A 23,571-nucleotide genomic window follows, 5' to 3' on the forward strand; every position below is an offset into this window, starting at 1 on the left:
ACATGGAGGACCAGCCAGGACTGGGGCCCACTGAGTTATATGTTGGATTCATGTTTTACTCGAATACAGTATTATTTGAAAGAGTCCTTATAACCAGTGTGCTGTTACCTCGTAGTGATTTTCAATCATTCAGTTCTGATTTGTGAGCATCTATTATTTTTCAATAAAGTGACTCACCTGACTCTGTCACATAATTAACATTTTACTTGTGAGAATTAGAGTAAATTCTGTAGCCATTTTCATTATCTTTCAGGAAGGTTTTATTGTTTGAATACATGTGACAGTAATGCATGGCTTCATTGTAGACAACTATTAATTAACATCTAGCCAGTGAAACTAAGGCAAAGGAGGCTAGATTTTGATAGTGACTAATCTGTAATTTGGTTTTAAAGATTAAGTGTGTTAATCCTTCAAACTTGGTGCTTCGAGCAGTGCTTGATGCATGATAGAACAGTATTGCTGTTGTTAGCTATTATTATTGTATTATCACTTGAGTTATCTCAAATGTCGCTCTCCAATAATTTGATATTTTTGTTATTTTTACTGCAATTGCCCTTGGTTTGTGTGTGGGGGGGGTATGGTATTTTCCTCTTCATAGTTACTCCTTTCAGTAAAAATTGCCTTATTCATATGAAATTGTGTTTGTTATTACATTCTATCAGAATTAACAGTGCAATTTTGACCTATAAGAATAAATCATAAAATTCTACACTTTAATATTGTAGAAAAATATTTCTATACTTTTTACCATTTCTGTATGTCATGAAGTCTTAACTTTAGAGCATTATCTAAAGATATTCTTATTACAGGACATAAAAGAATTGTTCTTTCATTGGTTTAATCCATTATAAATTGGGCAAGCAGCATCTTTTCCCTAACTCATCACCATGAACTGAAGGCTAATGTTACATCAGAAATAGAAGTTCTTAGGTGCCTTGCACATTGATTCAAAGACATTTGAACATCAACTTGGTGTCTTTTGGAAATTTTTCAGAGAATGGCATAATCCTGCCTTATAGTTGAATAAGTGAATTGGAAAAGTTTTCAATCAGGTTGTAGCCAGTAAAGAAATACTACTAAGGTAGTATTATACTAAAGTAGTTTATATACGAACACTTCAGCTATGGGCTAGGTTTCTGAAAGAGATTCTTCGGTGGTTAATAGAATATCTAAGCAATCTTTTGCATAGCAATTGGGTGGCTCTTTTTCAAAACTGGAATTTATGAGTTTAATGTAAGCTATGCAGGAGATCAGATATGAAATGAAATACCATTCCTTTAAATGTTAACAATCTTTACTATAACAATGCATATTTATTCAATTTTCTGAATTGAAAGGAAAAAAAATCAAATACCTGAAGTTGGAGTCTCAGCATTCTAACGTGTTGCATCCATGAGAGCTTTATAAACAAACAGAAACACCACCAGGCAAACATAAAATGAGAGATGTCTTCATCAGGTCAGGTTGCATGCAGCTGTGGGAGCTGGCTGGGCCATCAATGTAAGCCTGTTGCTTTCCTGTCTTGTATTGTAACTGAAGATTCAGAACTGGGAAAGAAAGATCAATAAAAGGGGTAGGGGCTGAGAGAACACAGTCAAATAGAAATCTCTGGAGATAAACTAAAATCCAGGGAGAAGCCCACCTCTGTCACCACCTCTGACATCCACGCTGCAGGTGATCAACAGGACAGGTTGTGTCTTCCCCACACAGAGTTGTGCACACACCTGGCCGATGATTCAGAGAAACTAAAGAAAGAGGTCTTGCACGCAGAGGAGTTGCACACCCAGTTTCATGAGAACAAAGAGAGCCAACACTTGTGTGTGGACTTCAGTAGGCCTGCGCCCACAGCGTGGTTCTAGACACAGCTGGGGACATTTCAGCTTCCAGGAGGGCTGTGAAGTTCCCTCCTTTTAGAGAGATGTTTTATTTCATCAGCATTTAGGAATATTCCTCATCTACTTTGACCTACAAACACAAGTCCTCAGAGTTTTCTTGGAATCAAAACAGCAACTTTGCAAAGCACTGCATTGTTCGATTGACCAATTACTTATCAGAAGCAAAAACCTACATGGTTTCAACAGCTCTGAGATTTGGGGCGCATCTGCTAAGTAATGTCTAAGCACACACTTATCAGGGCTCTTGTTTCAGTCCAGGGACACATGTGAGCTCTAGAGGCAATGTTAGTCTGTTCTCGTGTCCACCTCAGGAAAATTCCAGTTAACATAACTGTCAATATTGTTGCTGAATTGGGGACAAGATAGTTTTGTGCTTGGCTGGTTCCTGCTGAGTTATAATGATCCAATAGTAGGGAAACACATGGAAAAACATCAATCTGAATGGGTCAATACTAGTAAACAAAATGATTTAAAAGTTCTTTCAATTAATATAAAAACATCACAGAACAAATCTATCACTAACCCAAGTGTCCGATTATGAAAATTCATGGCAAGTTTCAGGGTTCTCGGTAAAGTGCTCCTCAAGTAAATTTGGGTTTTAGCAACTTCAAGTCTAATATTCCAAAGTCTTCTAGAACTTGACCCCACAGAACTAGTACATTATGGGCATAGAGAAGCTGGAGTAAAATTGGAGAAATGTAAGAACTCATGGACAAGGGAATTGTGGATAGGATTAAATTCAGAATATAAAGAGTAGAGGAAGAATAAAGGTTCTAAGGGGGAAATTAATGATATAGAAAACAGAAAGATTATCACACTATGGACTTAATAAAAATTAAAATAAACTTTTGAGATAATAAGATTGGTACTTCCATTGGTATCTTAAAGTCTTCCACAAATATGTAGAAATAGACTTTGTGAAGAATTGAGTGATATTTATTATAAAGGCCAGGCTGTGGAAACAGTTGAAGTGCCCAAAGGTAGATGAATGAATTAGAGAGATGTAGGGACACACACACACACATAAACACACAGGCAATGAAATACTACTCAGCTATCAAAAAGATAAACTCTTGCTTTTTCAGACCGCATGGGTAGGGCTAAAGGAGATTATGCTAAGCAAAATAGAAAGACAAATATTGGGTGATATCACATATATGTGGATATAGAGAAATAAAACAAGAGTCAGTCGAAAGCAAAATAATAACAACCTCTAGAAATCTAACTGTAAAATTGAGGCTACCAAATGGAGAAGGAGTAAGGAAGAATGAAGTAGGAAGGGAGCACAGTTGACTGTGGTGGGAGACTTTCAGTGTATTTACCTTACCTAGAAAGCATGTACAATGTTGTAAGTAAATGTTATCTCTACAAAAAAATAAATAAATAAATAAATAAAATGCAAAACTTTATGTTGCAAAAAAATTAAACAGCAGATAAACTTTCCTAATAGACCAAAATGCTATAGAATACACAAAAGAAAATTTATTTTTTTAAAAATTTGCTCTTCCTCCCCTCCTCCCAGAAATGTCTTTTGTTCTATTGATGCAGTTTCCAGGTCCCTAGAGTAGTGCAGTCATCTGTAATTTAACTCTATCCTCCAGGGCACAGATGAGGTTATGGGAAGCAGTATTTCAAGGTCAGTGTGTGAGAAGCACCCTCAGGCTGTCCTTCCAACAATGAAGTGCTTGCTGTCAGAGTCCCAGAACTCAAAATGCACCAACTGAAACCCAGCACAAACCAGTCAAAGAAAGATGATTGAGGAAATATTAAACATCTGTCCATTTCATGCTTGACAGCTTTATTTCACTGAAACCATCTACACTGAGTGCAAAGTAATATCACTAATACTTTGTCTCTTATCTTAAGCTTTCCAAAGTGAGTTAAGAATATTTAGTTGGTTTTTATTAATTGAATAGGACAAAGCACAAGGTCATCACTTCTGGCATCCTTTGTTACTTGGAGGATAAGCAAAGGACACTGGAAGTTTGCATAGACAATTCCATCTGTGGAGTTGCCATTCCTACAAATTTATAGCTTATGCTGAACTCCCCATTAAAGAACAAAAGAATATTTCCTTGGCTCATGCAAAACAAGAAGGGCCGCGGGTTAAGGTGAACAGATGCTTTCAAGGAGACCTCAGTTCTCTAAACCCTGACCTACTCAACTGGCAGGTCACATGCTCGCCGTCAGCGCAAAGCTCATTTTCAAAATTATAGTCCCAATGTACTTTCTCTTTCCCCAGGTTATTAAAAACTGCTCCTTTAAAGATAAAGTAGTCTATTTTAAGGGCTCTGTTCTCTTGTGCAACTAAAAGTAGAAAAATGAGCTTAGGAAGCCAGGCTTGAAAGGTAGCATAGTGATCATTTAATCTAGCTTTGCACCACATAGGTGGGGATGGGAAGAAAATAGATATCTCGAACTTGGAATGAACCTTCTTCCACCAGATGCTCAAAGTTGAATTTCATTGTTGGTGACATTTGCATGGTTTTGAGAAGCTTAAATGCACTTCTACATACTTATAGATGCAACACATCAGTGTTGGACACCCTCTGTGCTGGGCTCTGTGCCTCCAGCACTGGACAATGGTCATACTTCCTAAGCGAATGGGATTTAAGTTGGCCAAGAATGGAGCATAGGGGTGGAGAGAGAGAGAAACTATGGGTGGCCACATTTTAAATGTCCTGAAGTGAAAATCATGTTTCTGTCGATAGCGATAGCGGAGAGAATTTCCTTTCCACATAGAATGAAAATATTTCTACGTTCAACATATCCCTTTTTGTTTCCAATAGTAACAAACAATGGTATTAGATTTTATTCTGTCACAAGTTAGGTCACTTTATTTTGCGCTAGACTTTTTATCTGTAAACTAAGAGGTCCATCACATGATTGCTTAGATTTCCTTTTCCCTTTAAGACTCTTCATTAAGAAAGGTCTTGGGGCGTTACTACACTTGTGTGCTTTCTCTCACTCTGTCCAGCCCATAGAGGGGCTGAGAGTTTAGATTCTGTATCTAAAAGATCTCCTGGTTCTTGTGGTAGAGTTGGTGATACAGTGATAATGGTGGAATGTCAGTGTGTTTCCTGAGATACAGCGACCTTCTGGGTTTTCTTCCCTTTTAGATTCATAGAACCCAAGAACTGACAAGATTATTAATCACTGAGAAAAGATAAACAATACTGCTAAATTTGTCAGGTTTTTTTTTTCTTTTTCTTTTTTTTGTCCTTTCCAGTTAATGTTTTAGCCTAGTTCTTGGAAATGGAAATCTTGTCGAGGCTTTTATTTTTCTTTGAGGTGTTTATTTCTAGTGCCAAAGATAGTGCAATTCTTTCATTAAAGCTTTAAGAATATTGAGGTTCTATCAGTTTAGGACTGAGGAATCACATAGCAATGAAAGAGAAATGAAATACCAAAGGCAATGAAGAATAGGCAAATAGAGGTAGAGCTGAGAGCTAAATGTCATTTTCAAAAGAAACTTCAAGCAAATTATCTCATGCCTAGTTCAATATGTCAGCTTCCTCAGTCTGCTCAAGACATGAAGTACAGGTTGTCCACAGTTATGTGCCTTCATTAAGAATGGAATTTGTGTTAAAATCAGTGTCCTCCACCCTTCACTTGTAGGCAAGAGAAAGTGTGGGCCAGTGACTGCTTCCATGTTAACCAGAATCTTTCAGCTGGACTAGCGCCTAATTGGGAAGCCACCCCAGTACTGCCCCAGGCAGATTTTTGTACAAATGACAGAGAACAAGTTGGCTGCAGGTCAGGAATACATGGTAGGTCATGTCATTGGCAAGAACTGATCTCCTCATTCTACACGTGTGATGTAAGCTCCCTCTCAGCGGTCTTGCAGTTCTGCTCATACCTAATTCCTCCTTGTGTTAGGTTAAATGAAACCTTGTGAAAGGTTTACTTTCTCTACAAAATCTCCTACCAAGTAGCTTCAGTTTCTGCCTTCTGATCATCAAAGGTGTGCCCGGGGAAGACAATGGTCAGTTAAAATAACAGAATCGATTTCATCTTTTTTCCGAGGAGAGTTAATGGTGTCATTCAATACAGCTAGTGCCATGACAGACTTTATCATCCTTCAGAAGAGTTTCACATTTGCAACTTTGGGGGTTGGGAGAAGAGAGGAGGTAGAATAATGCTGATGGTCCTTTAAAGTGGGAGGAATTCAGACTCCTTTGGCACACTCTCTTCAAGCAACTTGTGTGGCTCAAAGACTAGGAGTAGTCCTGGGAAAATATTTAGCACCATTGAAACTCAGAACTAGTGACTGGTGGACAGTCAATCAATGCAGACATTTTTCAAGAAAAACTTCAGGTTAATAGCTGAGGCATCTATCTTTCTATTAAGGAAGTTGTTGATGACTGAAATGCATCTTTTCCTAGGCAGTCCTCCTACTTGGTTCAGATACTTAAAAGAGAAAGAAAGCATTCATGGTCAACAGACCTCCTGCCTGAGAGTCTGACTCATGGAGGGAAGCTTTTGCAAAAATTATGTATTGGTTACTTAAACCACCTTGCCTCCAAAAACATTTATTAATTGAAGAAATATGCAGCCATCATATATTTAGCAGCAGTATGATTCAAATTTTAGAAAAATTTAATGTAAAAAATTACGTATCTTCCAAATGATATGATACTGATTTGTTACATATCTAATTGTCATCTTCATCGTTATTTACTCTAAGACTTGAAACCTTTTATTTCGGGCCACTAACTACAGTGATAGTTAAAAATAAAGTTTTGTTGGTCCTCCCTGGTGTCACAACAGGTTAAAGCACAGCACTATGAAGCTATCTGCAGCTACTGCGGCATAAGGTGACCCCCATGGCGAGGCAGACTTCTGCTGACCTGCCCGCTGCTTACCTCAGTGTGTATTTCAGCACATCTGCCTATTGTGTTCCCCACTGCGTCTCTGGTGAATTACCTCACCCCCTGCACCTCTGGCCTATTCCCCAGTTCTATATGCATAAATAAATGAATCTTTTAAAAAAATAAAGTTTTGTTTACTTTAATACATATATGCAGGCAATGATTGGACTTCTCTAGCAATTTTTAGAATTATCCATATAATAAAATATTGTTGAAATTTAATTTGAAACACCTCAGAACCCCTAAATAGAACAGTGATCCCTGAATATTTCCCCTTTCCATAGAATGGAGAGAAAAACTTGTATTCTCTGGAAATCTTCATAGGCCTTCTTTTATAAAAGGATATGAACAGGACTATGGAGAGGCACATGGGTGAATTGGTGGTGGAAAGTCCACGGGGATTGCTACTGAGATGGAAAAATGCACAAAATGAAGAATGATGTAAAATAAATAAATAAATAAAAATAAAAAGGATATGACCAACCCATGAATCAGAAAGCTACACCAAATGACAGATAGTTTTGAAAAACACCCCGCTGGAAACTTTGCCAAGACTTTAGTAGGTGATGGTGGCATCCACATTCATGTGATGTAATTGCAGCTTTACCTGCAGCTACGCCTGGTGTTGTTCCCCCGGATCATCCATAGTTACTGTAATGACCAGTGAGATAAGACTGAGGCAGGAGTGGTTATGGCGCTGTAGTGGCAAGTGATTATTCCTCTGGGAAGCAATAGTGAAATTACCATAATGATGCTTCTTGATGCTCTTCCCTTTTTTTTTTTTTTAAAGATTTATTTTTATTTATTTGTGCAAACAGAACTGGGGTACAGGCCAGAGGCTCAGGGGCAGCGAGAGGCTTCACCAGAGACAGAGTGGGGTGCAGACAGGCAGATCGATGAAGCACACTGCTGAGGGGAGCAGCGGGGGGGTCAGGAGAGGTCTGCCACGCCATGTGGTCACCTCCGGGGCAGACGGGAATCGAACTCATTCGGAAGTGGCTTTAGATTCTCAGAGCTGTGCTTTAACCCGCTGCGCCACCAGGGAGGGCCGCTCTTCCCTCTTTTTAAGGCTGGAACATATTTAACAGATTTGCCAGTTGCATCAGATTTACCATTGGAGAACAGAGGCTTAAGTATTTCAAAAAGGTTTTTAGACATCACTTCTGAAATGATTTCAAATCAGTGTTTCAGATGTAAACTATTTTCCGATCTGATTTTCTCTGATGGCCCCAAATATAATGTCAGTCTCTCTCTAACATACGGGCCTCTGGGATATGTTTACAGGTGTGATTCTTTCCTCTTCATGGCATCATAGTCAATTTCAAAGGGCATTGGCTTTAAAGTAAAAAAGAAAAAAAAAAAAAACAAAGACGCTTTAAGTTCTAATGTTGCTGTGGAATTGGCTAGTAAGAGCATCATTTACTTTTTTGTTCCATATGTAACAGACAGGACATAAGCAAGCTTTGCTCTGCTCCTCAGAGATCCTTTCTCTGTGTTCGAGAGATGCTTCCCAGTTCATAAATCACTGAAAAAAGTCAATAGGAGAAAGCTGTTTTGAATAAGTTAATTCAGCATTTGAATACAAGTTTTCAAACATTTTAACCTTGGAAACGAAATCCAAGTTGTGTTTTTGGGAAAAAAAAAAGAAAAAAGAAAACCAAATTAAATCATAACATGCTCTTTTTTCTGTCCTCCCCAGGCCCACCAAGACCATCACTATGACCGATGGGGACTATGATTATCTAATCAAACTCCTGGCCCTTGGAGATTCCGGGGTGGGAAAGACGACATTTCTTTATCGTTACACAGACAATAAATTCAACCCCAAATTCATCACAACAGTAGGAATAGACTTTCGGGAAAAACGTGTGGTGAGTTTTTAATTATCCTGTCACCCTATTGCTGATACCCTCTGCTCCCAAAGGCCCCCATCAACTGAGGCCCAAGAAGCTATGTTTAGTACATTGCAAGGTGTCTGTCTTTTCTCACATTAACTTCATAACCTGTCACTTTAATTGACTTTAGACGATTGTTTCCTACTTTCTCAAAATTATAAATAACATTTTGTTTAGAAAAATATTGAGTGGCACTATCACTTGTCTCCAAAAGTATACAGAGCAACTGAAATAAATAATTTATGGGATTTTAAGTGTGTTTTCTATGAATTCTTAAAGAATCTTTCCAAACTTGATTTATGCAGGCTCTGAAAACATTAACTCTTGAGCTGAGTTAAGTTCCTCAGTAAGAACCAGGATTCATTTCCCTACTCTTAAGAAAGAGGTTAAAAGGATGATTGGCAACTAGCATGAGCATGAGCTTTGTGAGTTCTTTCTGCATTTGTATTTATGTGGAGACCCAGCCATCAATCACTGGCTCATTGTGAACAGAATGTGAGACAAATCCATGCTATTTTCCAAGATAAGGGAGTTTAAGTGAGAATCACAGCCACTTCCTTCTCCTATGCTAGACGCTAATGACAGGAATAAGGATATTGTGACATGTGGGACATGTAGCATAGGCACATAAGCTTCACCAGATTTACTGCCACCCAAGGTGCGCTTGATTGCCAAGATGCTGCGGCTTCCAGTTGATGTCACACATGTACTTCTTTCTTGAGCACTGAGGGGGCAATGGAATGGCGGCTGAGCAGTGGAATCATGGGTCCTTACCACTTCCTGTACCTTCTCTGAAAGTCAGTAGAATTTTGGTTTCGGAACTTGCTTCCTGCCCCTCCCCGAGAGTCCTGTTTTCTCCTGTGCTGCTACCGCTGTAGGTACAGAACTTTGCAAAGTTTACTTTCTAACACATTTTTACTCAGCCATATTTTGGGGAACTGATGAAATATTAAAATTGTTAATCTTTGCGTAAGCAAGTCAACGGGCCTAGTTTTAAAATGTAAACATATTTTCAGATGAGCCTTTTAAATAATGTCAGTAGAGGAAGACTTGAAATATCTGGTATAAACTTGTTGAGAAATTCTATGCATGTGTCATGGCTAAGTCACTTTGAAAGATCAAGTCGTTTTGGACAATTTTTAGATATTTATAAAGCTTTTTACTGATTAAAAAAAAAACCCACAGTCACAGTTGGTATTTCTTTTAGGTTTGTAGTAACTCCATAAGTTTGGATGAGATTATGGGTCACAATTTACAGACAAGAAGGCAAGACTTAGAGATGAAGTGAAGAGTTCTTTGAACTTAGAACTTGGGTCCTAAATCTAATGTTTGCTGCCTCCATGAGGAAATGACAGAAGGTGTCTAATTTAAGTTTGCAGTATGCCTAAATTGTGTTGAAAAATCATACTCGTACTTGACATTTAAAAGTGAGAGTATATGTGATACTTCTGGAAAAAAACAGAGCAAATATTTATTCTGCACTATGAACTTTGATTATAGTAATTGAGAAAAAAACATGCTGAGTAAACCCAGAGAATCTGAACGTTGACAAAATCCAAAGCAGTATCTGCTGATGAAAATTTTTTTATTGCAGGTTTATAACACACAGGGACCCAATGGAACTTCAGGGAAAGCATTTAAAGTACATCTTCAGCTTTGGGACACCGCAGGACAAGAGCGGTAAGAGCAGCGACTTTGTTTCTAATTATAAATAGTTTAGGAAAACTCATTTTAGGGGAGCCAATTCATGTAAATCATACAAGTTTTGAAAACCATTGTTGTCTCAACTAAATATGAATAAAAATTAAAATCCTCTAGGTATTGGTATTAAGAAATGCATTTCTCATTTAGATTTACTTACTGTTACATAAGATGGAAGGATATGATGTAAGAAATCACTGACAATAAATTGGTTACTAAAAACATTCTAAGGAAAGCAATAATAAAAACAAGAAATACTGACTTTAAAGGGAATGGTGTATGTGAACCTGAAAATCAAGCTATGTGCAACTCTTCTCCTGGTGTCCACATAGACATTGGTATTGAGAAATTAAAATAAGTTTGTTATAGTGAATTTACCTTCACTAGCATGATACAGTCAGTGCCTATTTCAAAAATCAGACTCTCAAAATTCTCTGTGAAGTTCCTCATCATGCATAATCTTTGTACTTTCTAACAAGGAAAAAATCTCCAGGATATAATCGAATCAAGGTGGGAAATGAACAGTGTTATAAGTGAACTAGAAAGGCTGTTGACTCCTTTATCTCTTTCTGTTCACCCATGCAGCATCTCTATCCCTGTCTTTTTTCTCTAAGATTTTGGTCCCGACATCACCCGTCAATCAGAATGTCTACTCTCTTCCCTCCTTCCCTGACCCTCTCCTTTTAACCACATCTGACGCCTATTTCAGCTCCTCTGTGTGGCTTTGCTGAACACCACCAGTGAAACTCCCTCTGTCTTCTGAACACTGTCACACCTCTTCCACCATCCCTTCAGTCTTTGCATTATTAGATATGACCTTGGCCTTTTTCTTTTTTCTCCAGTTGCTGTTCATTGATTCCCACAGCCTCACCACCCCCACAAAATTATCAGCTTTGTAAAAGCACAGATCTTGCCTGGTTTTTCAGAATAGTCTGTGATACTTCTGTGATACAATGTCCAAGATAAGAGAGTCTCAGGAAGCAGAGGTATGGGTGGCTTAAAGCTCATGCTGCTACCCTTGTCTGATGAAAAAAATTTCTTTGTGACCCAATGTCTTCAAGTCCTAGAGACCCCAAGCTAGTTTTCCATATTAGATTAAATAAAAATTGGCAATGTGTTGGCAGAGAAGATATTTAGAAGGCACATACCTCCAAATTCTGTAGTGCATCTTAGAAGCATGTTTATGCTTGTAAACACTTCAGTTTTTGAAATGCATCCAAAATGTTCTCGCTTTCAGTGAGTGTAAACGCCAGGAGAGGTGCCGGGCCCTCTGTTAGCTCTTTTTGACTGTGAATTCCATTTACACACACCCCTCAACACTGCTGGTTCCTCTGAAGTCATTCCTCACAAGAATCTCTGTTCAGATGTCAGTTTTGTTGTCACAAAGATGTATGTTTTATAGACCAATTTAATTCATTTTTAAAGTAATATGTGAAAATGTGATTCCCATATGTCCTCACACATGATATGTCAGCCTAGCAGGATGGCAGGCTTCTCTCATCTGTCACCTTAAGATAGCTGCTCTCAGAGGGAAACGGGGAAGACCAGGATAGTCCTAGTGACACTGAGGTTATTCATCCCTTGGGAATTTTACATGCTGCAAAGGAAAGGTGCGGCTAGGCAACAAGCTAAACAGTGCCTCACATCTCACCCTAACAGTCTGACCCATGTAAGATAAGGTTATGGAGAGAGATGGCACTGTGGTAAGGAGGGAAAAAAGTCACACCCTTGTGTAAATCTAAAGGATGCAGTGTTCTGTCTCATTTTTCAGAGAGAGAGAAAGAACGATAACATGACCCTGAAGTCTTTTTCTTTTCACTGTGGTTCTTGTTTTCCCCACCCGACTGACTCATCGGACAGCAGGTGGTGGGTGGGTGAAACCGAAGGTGGATTATCGTCCCTGAGTAAACCCTGGGAAGACTGCAGTGGACGTGGGTCTTGGTAGAATGTTCAGGGTCTGAGACTAGTCCATCACACGTTGACAGCCATACAACAAGCAAGCTTTTAAGGAACTGTCATGTGTTGTAGGCAATGAGACAGGGCTAAGACACAATCGTATTCTCAAATGAAACATGCACACATCCTTTGTGGGAGGGCAGAAAACAGTCTACTCTGGTTGAGTAGGAGGTAATTTGTAATCACTGCTAAGAGAGAGAGATAGAGAGAGAGCACCATTCAATAAAGGCACTATAATATCTGTGAACTTTCATCAACTTCTAAAAACATATCCACAAGAAAATTTTGAGTCAGTTGTTTCTAGTTCATAATCATAATAATGACGCCTTACCAAAAATCCTGGTTTGGAAATAGTCATTAAGATATCTCTTTTCTCTCCTGTGATACCCTAAGTATTGTTCTCTACTTAAGTCATTTAAATCTTTAATGATTTTATATCCTTTGTTATGCACTTTATTGCTTCCCTCAACCTGACACTTAGTAGATAAATATGATGTTCAGAGCCATGAATATATTATGGATAGCAAATTAGAAATACTGCTTCTTTCCTCTTGGAGCTTACCATCTAGGGTGGATGTCTGGACAAATAACAACAAAATACAACATAGATTTAGGAGAGTAACAGGAAACAAAGGGCCATAGGCTAATAGACCAAAAGGAGCCCAGAACCCAGATGTAGGCACCAACCACAAATATACCCTCATTACAATGCATGAACATGTGTTACACAGGCTGACAGGTAGGGTGGTAAAGGAAATGTGAAGGTGAGGTTACCCACAGAAAGAGGAAAGAGCAGCATGTGTGAAAACCCAGAAAAGAGAGTGAACTTTCTAAGAACTAAAATAGAGCATGTTGGTAGGTAGCGAAGACCTAAAGCTGGACAGATGAATCCGGGTCCATTCGTGCAGAGTCTTGATAGCTTATTGAGTCATTATCTTGAGAGCAGTGCATCATCCTTAAGATGTTTTTTGTAAAAGATATCTGCAATCAGTGGAAAGACATCTGGGGTCCCAAACAAAGCTGGAACAGGAAGTCCAATGAGGCTTTTGCAGTTGTCAAAGTAAAACACAATGTGTTCAAACTGGAGTGTGACAGGTCTGATGGGCAGCAGTGAGAAGGTCGGGAGGTATCTGTTATTTCCAGTGGGTGAAGGAGCTGGAGACTCCTCCCTGGAGGGTGGAGATGCTATTGGACGAAGAAGAAAGCAGAAGGCAGGATCAGTTTGGTTTGGGACATGTAAAGTTAAATGTGCCCTCATTTTCTCCAATTGGAAATTATCAGTGACTAGTTGTCTACACAGTGTGAAGGGCAGGAAAGGTCTAGACCAATACATTTTAGTTTCTTTACATATAGGTAATAATTGAGCCAGAGAAGACGTGGGTGAAACTCTCCAGTGAATCCATATAAAGTGATAAAGAGTGCAGGATAGAACACGAAGAACACCAAAGGATTTACAAATAAAATAGAAAAGGTAGAAGAACTTTTAGGACTGTAAGTGAATTCATTCTGTTTCAAAGTTATATGCCTTTCAAAAAACCCTTGCTGAAATTGCTGCTTTCTCTTTCTAACCCAAACCTTCTCTGGTCCTTGGATGTGGTCTCTGATTTCACTGATTGCTGACATTGAAGTGGATCCAAGTATATCTTCAACTCAAAGAAGATGTGGGGGTGAAAGGGGGTAGGAACAGGGGAGCTAAAGTCTTCATATTACACGTGACAGTGTATATATTCAAAGTCACTAATGAGATGAGTGTTCTTGCTTCCCCTCCTCAACGACTTCTTCTCTCTCACCTTCTCTGTTCCTTTAATCATTTTCCTTTCTTCAGTGTCATTCCCCTCCCTCCTGAGACATAGATGGCTAAACTTCAGCTTTCCTCCTCAAAAAGCGATTACTAAAGAGTTTTCTCACCAACATTGTTTTTCCTAATTCCAGCTGCCAACAAATTGTGGGGTTTTTTTTTGCCTGTAATCACAGGCATTCATTTTCAGACCACATATGCCAAGCTTTCTTCTGAACCCAGACAAGGAAGATTGAAAAATATGAGTGAAAGTGCGCATTCTAAAGTGGTTTACATTTTTACTGTGGACCACAAGATGCCTACAAACTAGCAAGAGAAAGAGGCTGTGTGAGCAAGTATGTGATTGAATTACAAATTCTGTGTGTAACTGCTATAGACATGAAGCCAGGATGTGGCTTAAAAAAAGTCTAAAACCACATGTCCCCCCATGACCCCTCAGCAGAATTTCTGCCCACTTTCCCATTCCATGGAATGGTCCTCATGGGATGTCATCGCACTTCATGTTTGAGAAGGAGACCGTGTTCGCGTCATCATCATCCTATGTACAGCAAGTAACTTTCAGGACTGTCTACTGTGCTTTCTCGGCAGGTTCCGCAGCCTCACCACCGCATTTTTCAGAGACGCCATGGGTTTCTTACTAATGTTTGACCTCACCAGTCAACAGAGCTTCTTAAATGTCAGAAACTGGATGAGTAAGTAGCCACAAATAATTGTGTTGACAATTTTAAAACCCAGCCGCTCTCTGGTTGTTTGCTTCACAAGATGAAACCAGATTGAGCACCACAGATTCACCTTGGGAAGTCATGAGTTTTGTGTTTCCTATGTCACCTTTAAAGCAGAGGCTTTATGTGGATTACTGAAGATGGCTTGAAAATGTGCCTTCCTCCGAGAGGCTTACAAGAAAGCCTATGTTACTTCATTATCACCTCAGTTACAGGTCTTTATTATTGCCATGGGAAGGCCATTAATGCTACTTGTACAGTAAGTCTTCAATGACTTTTCAAAACTGAGCACAACTACTAAATTTAATCTGAAAAAGACAAAGAGAAAAAAATGCCATGCTTTCCAAGAGGATACACTGGAAACTAAAATATGTGCCCTTGCACATGGGTTTACTAATTGTTAATTTTATCTAGTGGATTAGTAAGAAAATACTGCAGAGCAAACCAGCCATATAAAGTATAATGTCAGTCGGCTCAAATTAAATTTTTAACTTAAAAAATCTGTTTAAATACAAGGAGGCTTTTTCTGGAGACATCTCCAGCCTGCATGGCAATTTAAACATGGCAATTTAAGCATAAAGTTTAAACACAGTGTAATCATTTATTAAACTCAAATTATTATATGTCATCATCGAAATATTTGACTTTTTCTTTTTTTTAAAATTGATGTAACATTAAAAAGAATTTTTCATTTGCATTTTCATTACAAATACACGTTTTGATGCTAGTGGAACATAATAGCCCTCTAAGAGGTTGGTGCTAACTCTGTCATTTCTAGGCTTGTTGGGGCTGAATGTGGTTAGAGTGATTTCCTTTCAATGGAATCAACTTGTTTGTCTGTTCGAAGTCCTGTTGGAAGTAACAATCTCACTTGTACTAAAACCTAGAGTCCTTTACCTACCTTCCACACCACTGTGACAGCCAGGCTCCTCAGGTTCCCTAACTCTCTCTTCATTTGTACTGTTCACTGGAGGGAAACTACATTTGTGCATTGGGGACTTTGCATCTCTGACCCCTTCTGCCTTGATTCCTCATCTCCTGGTGATTTTGACTCTTTCCACCACTAGAATGTAATTTCTGTGGAAGTGCAAACTTGCTCTGTCCCACTGTAGTTGCCTAGAGCATGGATGGGTGACGAGCTCAAAGCAAATGCTCAAAATACATATTTCTTATTACTAGGGATCATTTATAATTATAGTTATAAATTTACATTGTACACACAAATATATGTGATATATAATTATATATTACCACACATATTAATAATGATGTATAATATGTAATTATATAATGTGTGTTTATATACATGTATATATAATTGTTTTAAATATGAGCTCTATACAGTTGTCACCAACAAGGAAAATATCAACAAATTCTGATTTCCTTAATAACGTTTCCCAATGAATGTTTATTCTAGGATCTGTCTCTATTTTCTTTTATTATTACATTTCTTTATCCAAATTTTGGTGGTGTTATTAGATTCTAAAGAGATAATAAGATTATTAGATTCCTTCAGAGAATAATTTGCTCATCCTTTTTAAGGCAAATGACTTTAAAAATTTGCAGAAGAATCCTGTTGGGGATTTAAGTTCATTAATTTCCACATCTAGTAAGATTTTAATTTCTAAATCCAAATGTAAATATGTCCTGTAACAATAGGATAATCCTTTGTCTCCTTCCTCCAGCCTTAGCAAGGTTGCGCTTATTATAACTGAGCTAGCTGTTAACGGAGTCCTGGTAACCTTAAAAACACAACTGAAGTTTCCCTGCTATTTGCTCCCTTCCCAGTTCCCCTTCTTCTCTTCCATATTCCTTCCTTCTCCGCCCCCCTCCTTTTTTTCCTTCCTTCCTCTCACTCTCTCTTCTTCCTTTTTCCCACTTTCATCCTTTTCTTTTGAAAGGTGTTTTTTGGGAAAGGAGAAAAAAAATAAGTTACCTATCTCAAAGTTATTTCTGTATGAAATTGGATTCAGATAGATACATAAAATTGTCATGATTCAAAAATATTATGCATCTGGATTTCAGGAGGTGGAAGCACAGCAACCTCCTGGAAGAAAGAATGTATTTCATGCTTTAACTCATGTTGTTATCACCACTTATATTTGAGAGACAGCTAGTATGAAGCAGTATGTCCACCTCAGAGTTTCCCCAGAGGTAGAAGAGCAAGGAAAGGTGTTTATGAGGGTGCTGCCTATAAGGTATCATTAACCTGCACATTCTATATTTTGTGAGGCATTGTTTCTACTTTACAGATGAGGAAACTGTGGCTCAGAAGAGTTAAGTAAATTGGCAAATGAAACAACTGCTTGCCAAGCTGGAGGTGAACAGTTAGCTCAGGAATCTGAAGTATGAGCAATCATGGAACATCACTTGTTTATAACTCACTTGCTGATTCCATCTGCTTTCTTTCCAAGGCCAACTGCAAGCAAATGCTTATTGTGAAAATCCAGACATCGTATTAGTTGGCAACAAGGCCGACCTGCCAGACCAGAGGGAAGTCAACGAAAGGCAAGCCCGAGACCTGGCTGACAAATATGGGTAAGTCAGTTACTTGGTACTGACTTCTGACCTTGTGCCCTGCTACTTAGTGATAAAGCAGGGACACCAGGTTGGTGTCTGGATTTCCTTGAGTCTCAGCCATGTGGGGGTGAAAAACAGCTTTCAAAGGAACATGTGTAATATCTTTAAGAAAGCACATAATGTGGCCTCCCTGGTGGCACAGCAGGTTACAACACAGCACTGAGAAGCTAAAGCCAATCAGCATGAGTTCAATCCCTGCCCCAGAGGTGACCCATATGGTGCAGCAGACCTCTCCTGACCCGCCCACTGCTCCCCTCAGCAGTGTGCTTCATCAGTCGGCCTGTTCTGCTCCCCACTCTGTCTCTGGTGGGTCCTCTTACCCTCTGCAACTCTGGCCTGTACCCCAGTTCTGTATGCATAAATAACTACATCTTTTTAAAAAATGGGGAGGGGGGATGTGCACGGGACCATGATGATGGCACACAGGTGAATTGGTGGTGGGAAGCCCACTGGGATTACAGCTGAGATGGAAAAAGGCACAAAATGATATAAAAATAAACTATTACATTATTTTTTAAAAAGCAAGACAATCTATGCTAAAAAAGAAAGAAAGAAAGCTCATAAATGATAATAGCAGGTAACAATTATTGAATAACTTAAAAGGGCAAACAACTGCTCTGGACTTTAACTCATTTAACCCCCCCATAACTATGCTTAAGAGGCTGTAGTTACCCAGTTTTACATATGAGGGGTTGGGGCACAGAAAGGTTCAGTAACTGATGAGAAGCCACATAGCTAATAATATCAGCTCTTGACTTCAACGCAGTCAGATAAATTCTTAGTTCATGTTCTTTGACACTACATTCTCCTGACTCGTAGTAGCTGCAACCCTCAAAGGAATGCTATCTGGCATGAACATGCGTTGTCACTCTCATCCCAGTTTAAGTGTAGATTAAATAAAATTTTAAACACCTTATGCAATTGTAAAGTTGGCTACCACAGCAAAGTTTGTCTTTTTTTTTTTTTTTAAGATTTATTTATTCATACAGAATTGGAGTACAGGCCAGAGATGCAGAGAGTGAGAGGATTCACCAGGGACAGAGTGGGGAGCAGAAGAGGCAGATCGACGAAGTACACTGCTGAGGGGAGCAGCGGGCGGGTCAGGAGAGGTCTGCCGTGCCATGTGAATCTCCTCCGCGGCAGGCAGGGATCGGACTCATGCGGAAGTGGCTTTAGCTTCTTAGTGCTGTGCTTTAACCCGCTGCGCCACCAGGGAGGGCCCCAAAGTTTGTCATTTTTAAATTTGAAGAGGTTTCAGAATATCTGCCAATATTTTACTAAAGAATTCTCTAAGATCTTTAAAAATATGCTTTTTTTTTTTTCTGGGAACTTTTGATTCCAAATAATAGACTGTGCTTACATGAATACTCTGTTCAGTTCCTGCTGAGTTTGTAAATCAGATTTCTAGATAATTGATTAGAAGGGAAAGAATATTTTAATAGAATATTGATTATTCAGTTAGGCATTTTTTACTCTCAAAATTCAGAAAGATAATCCTTGGCTTCAATTTCTTGATGACCTCCTATATGAGTTTCCTTCCCTATAAAACTAAAAGAGTATTTTAGCACAAATATGAAAGAGCAGACCCCCAGGTTTTACACAAAGAGAAAAAACAGCTGACAACATCCTGAGCATCGTTCAGCAGTCAAGTTTTATGTGTGACTCCTTTGTACATCTTGTGTTTTTTCCTGATTTCTTCCTGTCAATAATATTTGTCTCCTCTTCTATGCTAGCATTCCGTATTTTGAAACAAGTGCAGCCACTGGCCAGAATGTAGAGAAAGCTGTGGAAACCCTTCTGGACTTAATAATGAAGCGAATGGAACAATGTGTAGAGAAGACACAAGTCCCCGACACTGTCAATGGAGGAAATTCTGGAAAGCTGGATGGGGAAAAGCCAGCTGAGAAGAAATGTGCTTGTTAGGCTCTCCTCAGAAGGTGGTCATCAAGCACCCCACACAAATAACACTGCCCCAGACAGCGACGGACCACTGATTGTTGTTGAGTATACCATATATAATGACATGTCTGTCTTTTTCTGCCAGAAAATTCTCCTTTAAGAAACCAGATTAATTAACAGTGTTCAAAAGAATGACCAGTAATTTTCCAGTTATCTGTGAGGTCCCTTCAAAACAAGAGCAAAGATTTCCTAATGTGATCGACCCATCATGGACACCCAATTTGTTTTTCTTAAAAAGAAAATGTGTAGATAAAAGGATCTACAAAAAGGAAGGTCAGGGAGTTTTGAATCAGAACAAAAATTCCTGTGTCACATTGGGAAGTGGGATAGGCTACTAAAGGAAGAACATAGAAGGAAAAGTTAAAAAAAGATTATGATATGCTTGTTATATAGATTCTGATTTGTAGTTTTGGGTTTGCTTCGGGGAGAGGAAAACACATTAGCCAAAAATGGATGTACAGTAAAGACTTCTTAATGATTCATTAAGAATGGCATTACTGTGTATATCCAATAAGCTGAATGACTAAATATTACTGAAAGTTAGGAGAGATTGAATGTAAGACTTCTGCTGAAATGTAGGCAATTGTGTCACCATGCCATTTTGTATTCTTAGTAAATGACAGGTAGGTATGCACAGCACTGTAAATGACAAAGTACCAGAATCATGCCTGGAAAAAAAAGTAAAAGTATGAGATATGGCACTTGGACAACTGAAATAAATACATCTGTTACTGGCGTCTAGAAGAGTTACTTGGTCAAATTTCACACAGGACAATTAAAAGTTGACCAGTTTGGCTGAAGAGGCTCTCCAGTGGTTTCCATTTCTAACAAAATATAGACGTGGTTCTGTGTTCAGGTTCACATTTCATTTTAGTCTTAGCAAAGGTGAAAGTCAGAAGGAAATATGTGATTATTTTACTAAATATCTCTTTAAATGCAGTCAAGAAAAATTGTTTAGCCTTAAATTTTTTTTAGAAAAATACGTTGGTGATATCCCACAAAGAGTGACTATTAATTTGGGGCTCTTTCCATCCACACAAATATTGGATGCTCATTACCACATTTCTCCTATCCATCCACACTCACCATGCCTTTGAATCAATTGTAAAAATACAGATGTGTCACGTGTAGATCAACAACTTTAGAATAATGATGGATCAATTTTATGATCACTCTGGATTTTCATGTCATGAATTATATAAAAATGGATGGTATCTCATGCTGTATTACAATCTATTTAGCAATTCTTTTTATTTTGCCTGGATTATACTTGGGATTTGGGCAGAAATGGAACTATCTATCTTATCACACCAAAAATTTAGTCATTTTATTTTTTTACAGAAAGTTGCCTTTCTAAAAATGATCACAAAGTGTTTTGCATTGGCCTCTTCTTCCTGTCTAAATTTATATCACATTAGATTTTTATTTTAGTTTCTCATTAAAAGATGCTATTTCTAATAAACTATTATTTAAATATGTTAGTCAACTTGATCAATAACAAAGGTATTGTCTGTTAAATTTCCTGGTATTGTTATGAGTATATGATATTTCAACAGGAGAGTTCTTCCTATGAAATTTTGCCAACTAAGCTTCACTTTTCCATGCTCTGGGCTTATCATCATTTTTTAAACATTGGAAACCCTCAATCCTGAAACCTCTTCAAAAATCCCCCTGCAACTTTCCATCTGGCATTGAATTAATTTTAGGAGCACAGATCCTAGGAATTCTCTTTATATAATGTTCTGGATGGACCAGACTGAGAAATGTACCATGAATCAAAGCAATTTGGAGCTCGGAGGGGGTTAAGCCATGGTGAGGCTCCCAGTGTTAAGTGCCCAGTTCCTGTGTCCCTGGTGAAATACCACACCTGAGATGGATGGAGGTTGATATTCCCTGTAATGCTATTTCCTCCTTGTAGTTCGGCCTGACCTCTGTGCCTAACCCATGGGGATACAACGTGATTAGCTAAGATTAACAATGTTTCTTCTAGAAGAAAAGCAAGCAGAAATGATATGGCCATTGCTGTGGCCAAATCTGGTGAACATTGATAACCATTACATCAGTTTCTATAGATTCACATGTTGGTGTTCCCTGCATCTCCATAGCCGCGAATGCTGGCATTTATAGAATCCTAAAGGTATTCTATATTGGATATTGTTTTCGTTTCTGTTCATTTTCCAGTTATGTGATTGATTGATGCCAAGATTCTGTCATTGTCAGTTCCCTAACCAGCATTTATTCAGGGCCTATGTGAAGATTGTTATTGGACCATGTGGCATGAAGCAGAGGGGATTGATGCTCACAACTACAGAAAATGCCTATAAAAATAATGCTAATGGTCTCAAGAAGAATAAAGTTTAAAACAGACAAGAAGTTTAAAACTGTGTTTCTCATTGACATTTTTTTCTTTGCAGCTTTCCTGACACTAATGATACCTCTAGGGGAAAAAAAAATCTACTGATGAATAAATATTTGATCTAAAAAACATTTTTCCCCAGGCAGGCTTGATCTTTGACCCAAATTATATGTAACCATCACTGGAAATTCCCTCTCTCCTTTTTCAGAATTCATTTTTCTGTGTAATTCACTTTATAATCATTATAAAGAATTGCAGATTCCCCTTTAATGAACAATAGCAGGTTTTTAACCAAGATATGCCCTGTAACTCATAACCTCCCAAATGCTCTAGTAAACACTGTTGTATTTTGGAAAAATAGTTATTTCTCTAAAAATATTTATTTGGAGAAATACTTAAAATGTACAGGAAATTCCTTTCTGAACGTTTAACTATTTCTGGAGTGTTTACACTGGTTTAATGTTTACATTGCTCCAACATGGTGCCTCAGCTACTTCTGTGACCAAACTGATCACCAAACATAGTTTGTTTCCTAGATTGTCACATTATAGGAAAGTTTTGCAAAGAAGCCACCTCAGCTAAGGTCTTTTGGTGTCTCCAGCAAAGGAGACCATTTCCTGGTCTCCTAACTCACTTCATGGAATGGGCATTATTTGAAACACTTAACTGTGATTAGATACAAGGTGACCTTTTAATGTAAAATATATATGTAAGAAAAAAATCTTTAAAAATATATCAATATTGACAAGAGACCACAATGTTTATCTTCATATCATGAGGGTAACAAGTCATGTATTGGCAGAGAGAATGCTAAATTCTGGGAATTGAGCATGTGGGTCTCCAGATAAGGGGTTTTAAAACTCTTGCAAGTCATCAATCAGCCAACTTACTATCAATTTCATACTATGAGCAAAAAAAAAAAAAAAAAAAAAATCAAAACCAGCATTTTCTAAAGTAAGTAGCTTACTTGTTTTGTTTTAGTTTTTTAAAGCCACATGGGCTGTTCTATGTATCAGAGGTCTTTTTGTGTTGTTTTTAGTACAAGTTATTCTTTGCCAACTCTACTAGTAGGATGAGCTGGGTGAACTCTTTACATTATAGAGAGAAGAGCTTGACCTAAAGAAAGATATGACTGCATTTTTTTTTAAAAAAAGCCAAAATTTCCTTAAACTGTAGATGGGTTCCCTGGAATCAACAAATTTGGTGATGGGACAATGAGAAAGGATCACAATTAGAAAGAAAAGCATTACGTGTATAGATTCAATGACTCACTAGGTTTGCAAACTAGAACCTTACGTCCATAAAGAAGATTGTTTATTGTTCTGTTGCTTTTTTTTTTTTTTTTTAAGGGCCCATCTGCTTTCTTTATTGCATATCACACTGATACTTTGAGGGAAATTTTTCATTGTAAAGTATTTTGTTTGGAGTTAGAGTCTAAAACCCAAGCTGTCAGGAATAATACCAAAATTTCTGTTTTCCTTAAATACTTTTTCAGTGGAAGGTCTACAAGCTGACAGCCAAATTGATAGAAAAGTTGTCTTTCACCAATGACTACCATGTTACAAAGAATTAAAAGATGTCTGGTATAATTGCATGTCTAGGGAAAACAATTACTTTAAAATATGCCGAGATACTGTATATTTTGAAAAGGTTGTCTAAAAATTCACCAGAAGTTATATATACTTTTTCTTAATCTTTGAGTGGGTATAGACTGATTTCTGGGGATACTGCTAAGTTTTTAAATATGGAAATAGATATAAAGTATTACGTGCGATGAGTGTTATCTCAAAGCTTTATAAACCCACTTAAATATAAAATTTGAAAAAGTAAATCTGAGA

General features: G+C 38.1%; 1 protein-coding gene across 2 annotated transcripts in view; it reads left to right on the plus strand.

The window, feature by feature from the left end:
- The window catches only part of RAB27B (RAB27B, member RAS oncogene family), a 113,410-nt gene extending 93,353 nt beyond the window's left edge, over positions 1-20,057 (plus strand). For both annotated transcript variants that reach the window (XM_012725964.1, XM_004683914.2), the window contains 5 exons: positions 8,466-8,637; positions 10,256-10,341; positions 14,705-14,808; positions 17,253-17,376; positions 19,152-20,057. In XM_012725964.1, coding sequence (XP_012581418.1) covers positions 8,485-8,637; positions 10,256-10,341; positions 14,705-14,808; positions 17,253-17,376; positions 19,152-19,341 — 657 coding nt within the window. In that variant the 5' untranslated portion in view covers positions 8,466-8,484 and the 3' untranslated portion in view covers positions 19,342-20,057. The remainder of the gene's footprint in view (positions 1-8,465; positions 8,638-10,255; positions 10,342-14,704; positions 14,809-17,252; positions 17,377-19,151) is intronic.
- The last annotated feature ends 3,514 nt before the right edge of the window (positions 20,058-23,571 follow it).

Source organism: Condylura cristata, unplaced genomic scaffold (assembly GCF_000260355.1).
Source record: "Condylura cristata isolate star-nosed mole 26May11 unplaced genomic scaffold, ConCri1.0 scaffold00016, whole genome shotgun sequence".
In the NCBI taxonomy this organism is placed as follows: Eukaryota; Metazoa; Chordata; class Mammalia; order Eulipotyphla; family Talpidae; genus Condylura; species Condylura cristata.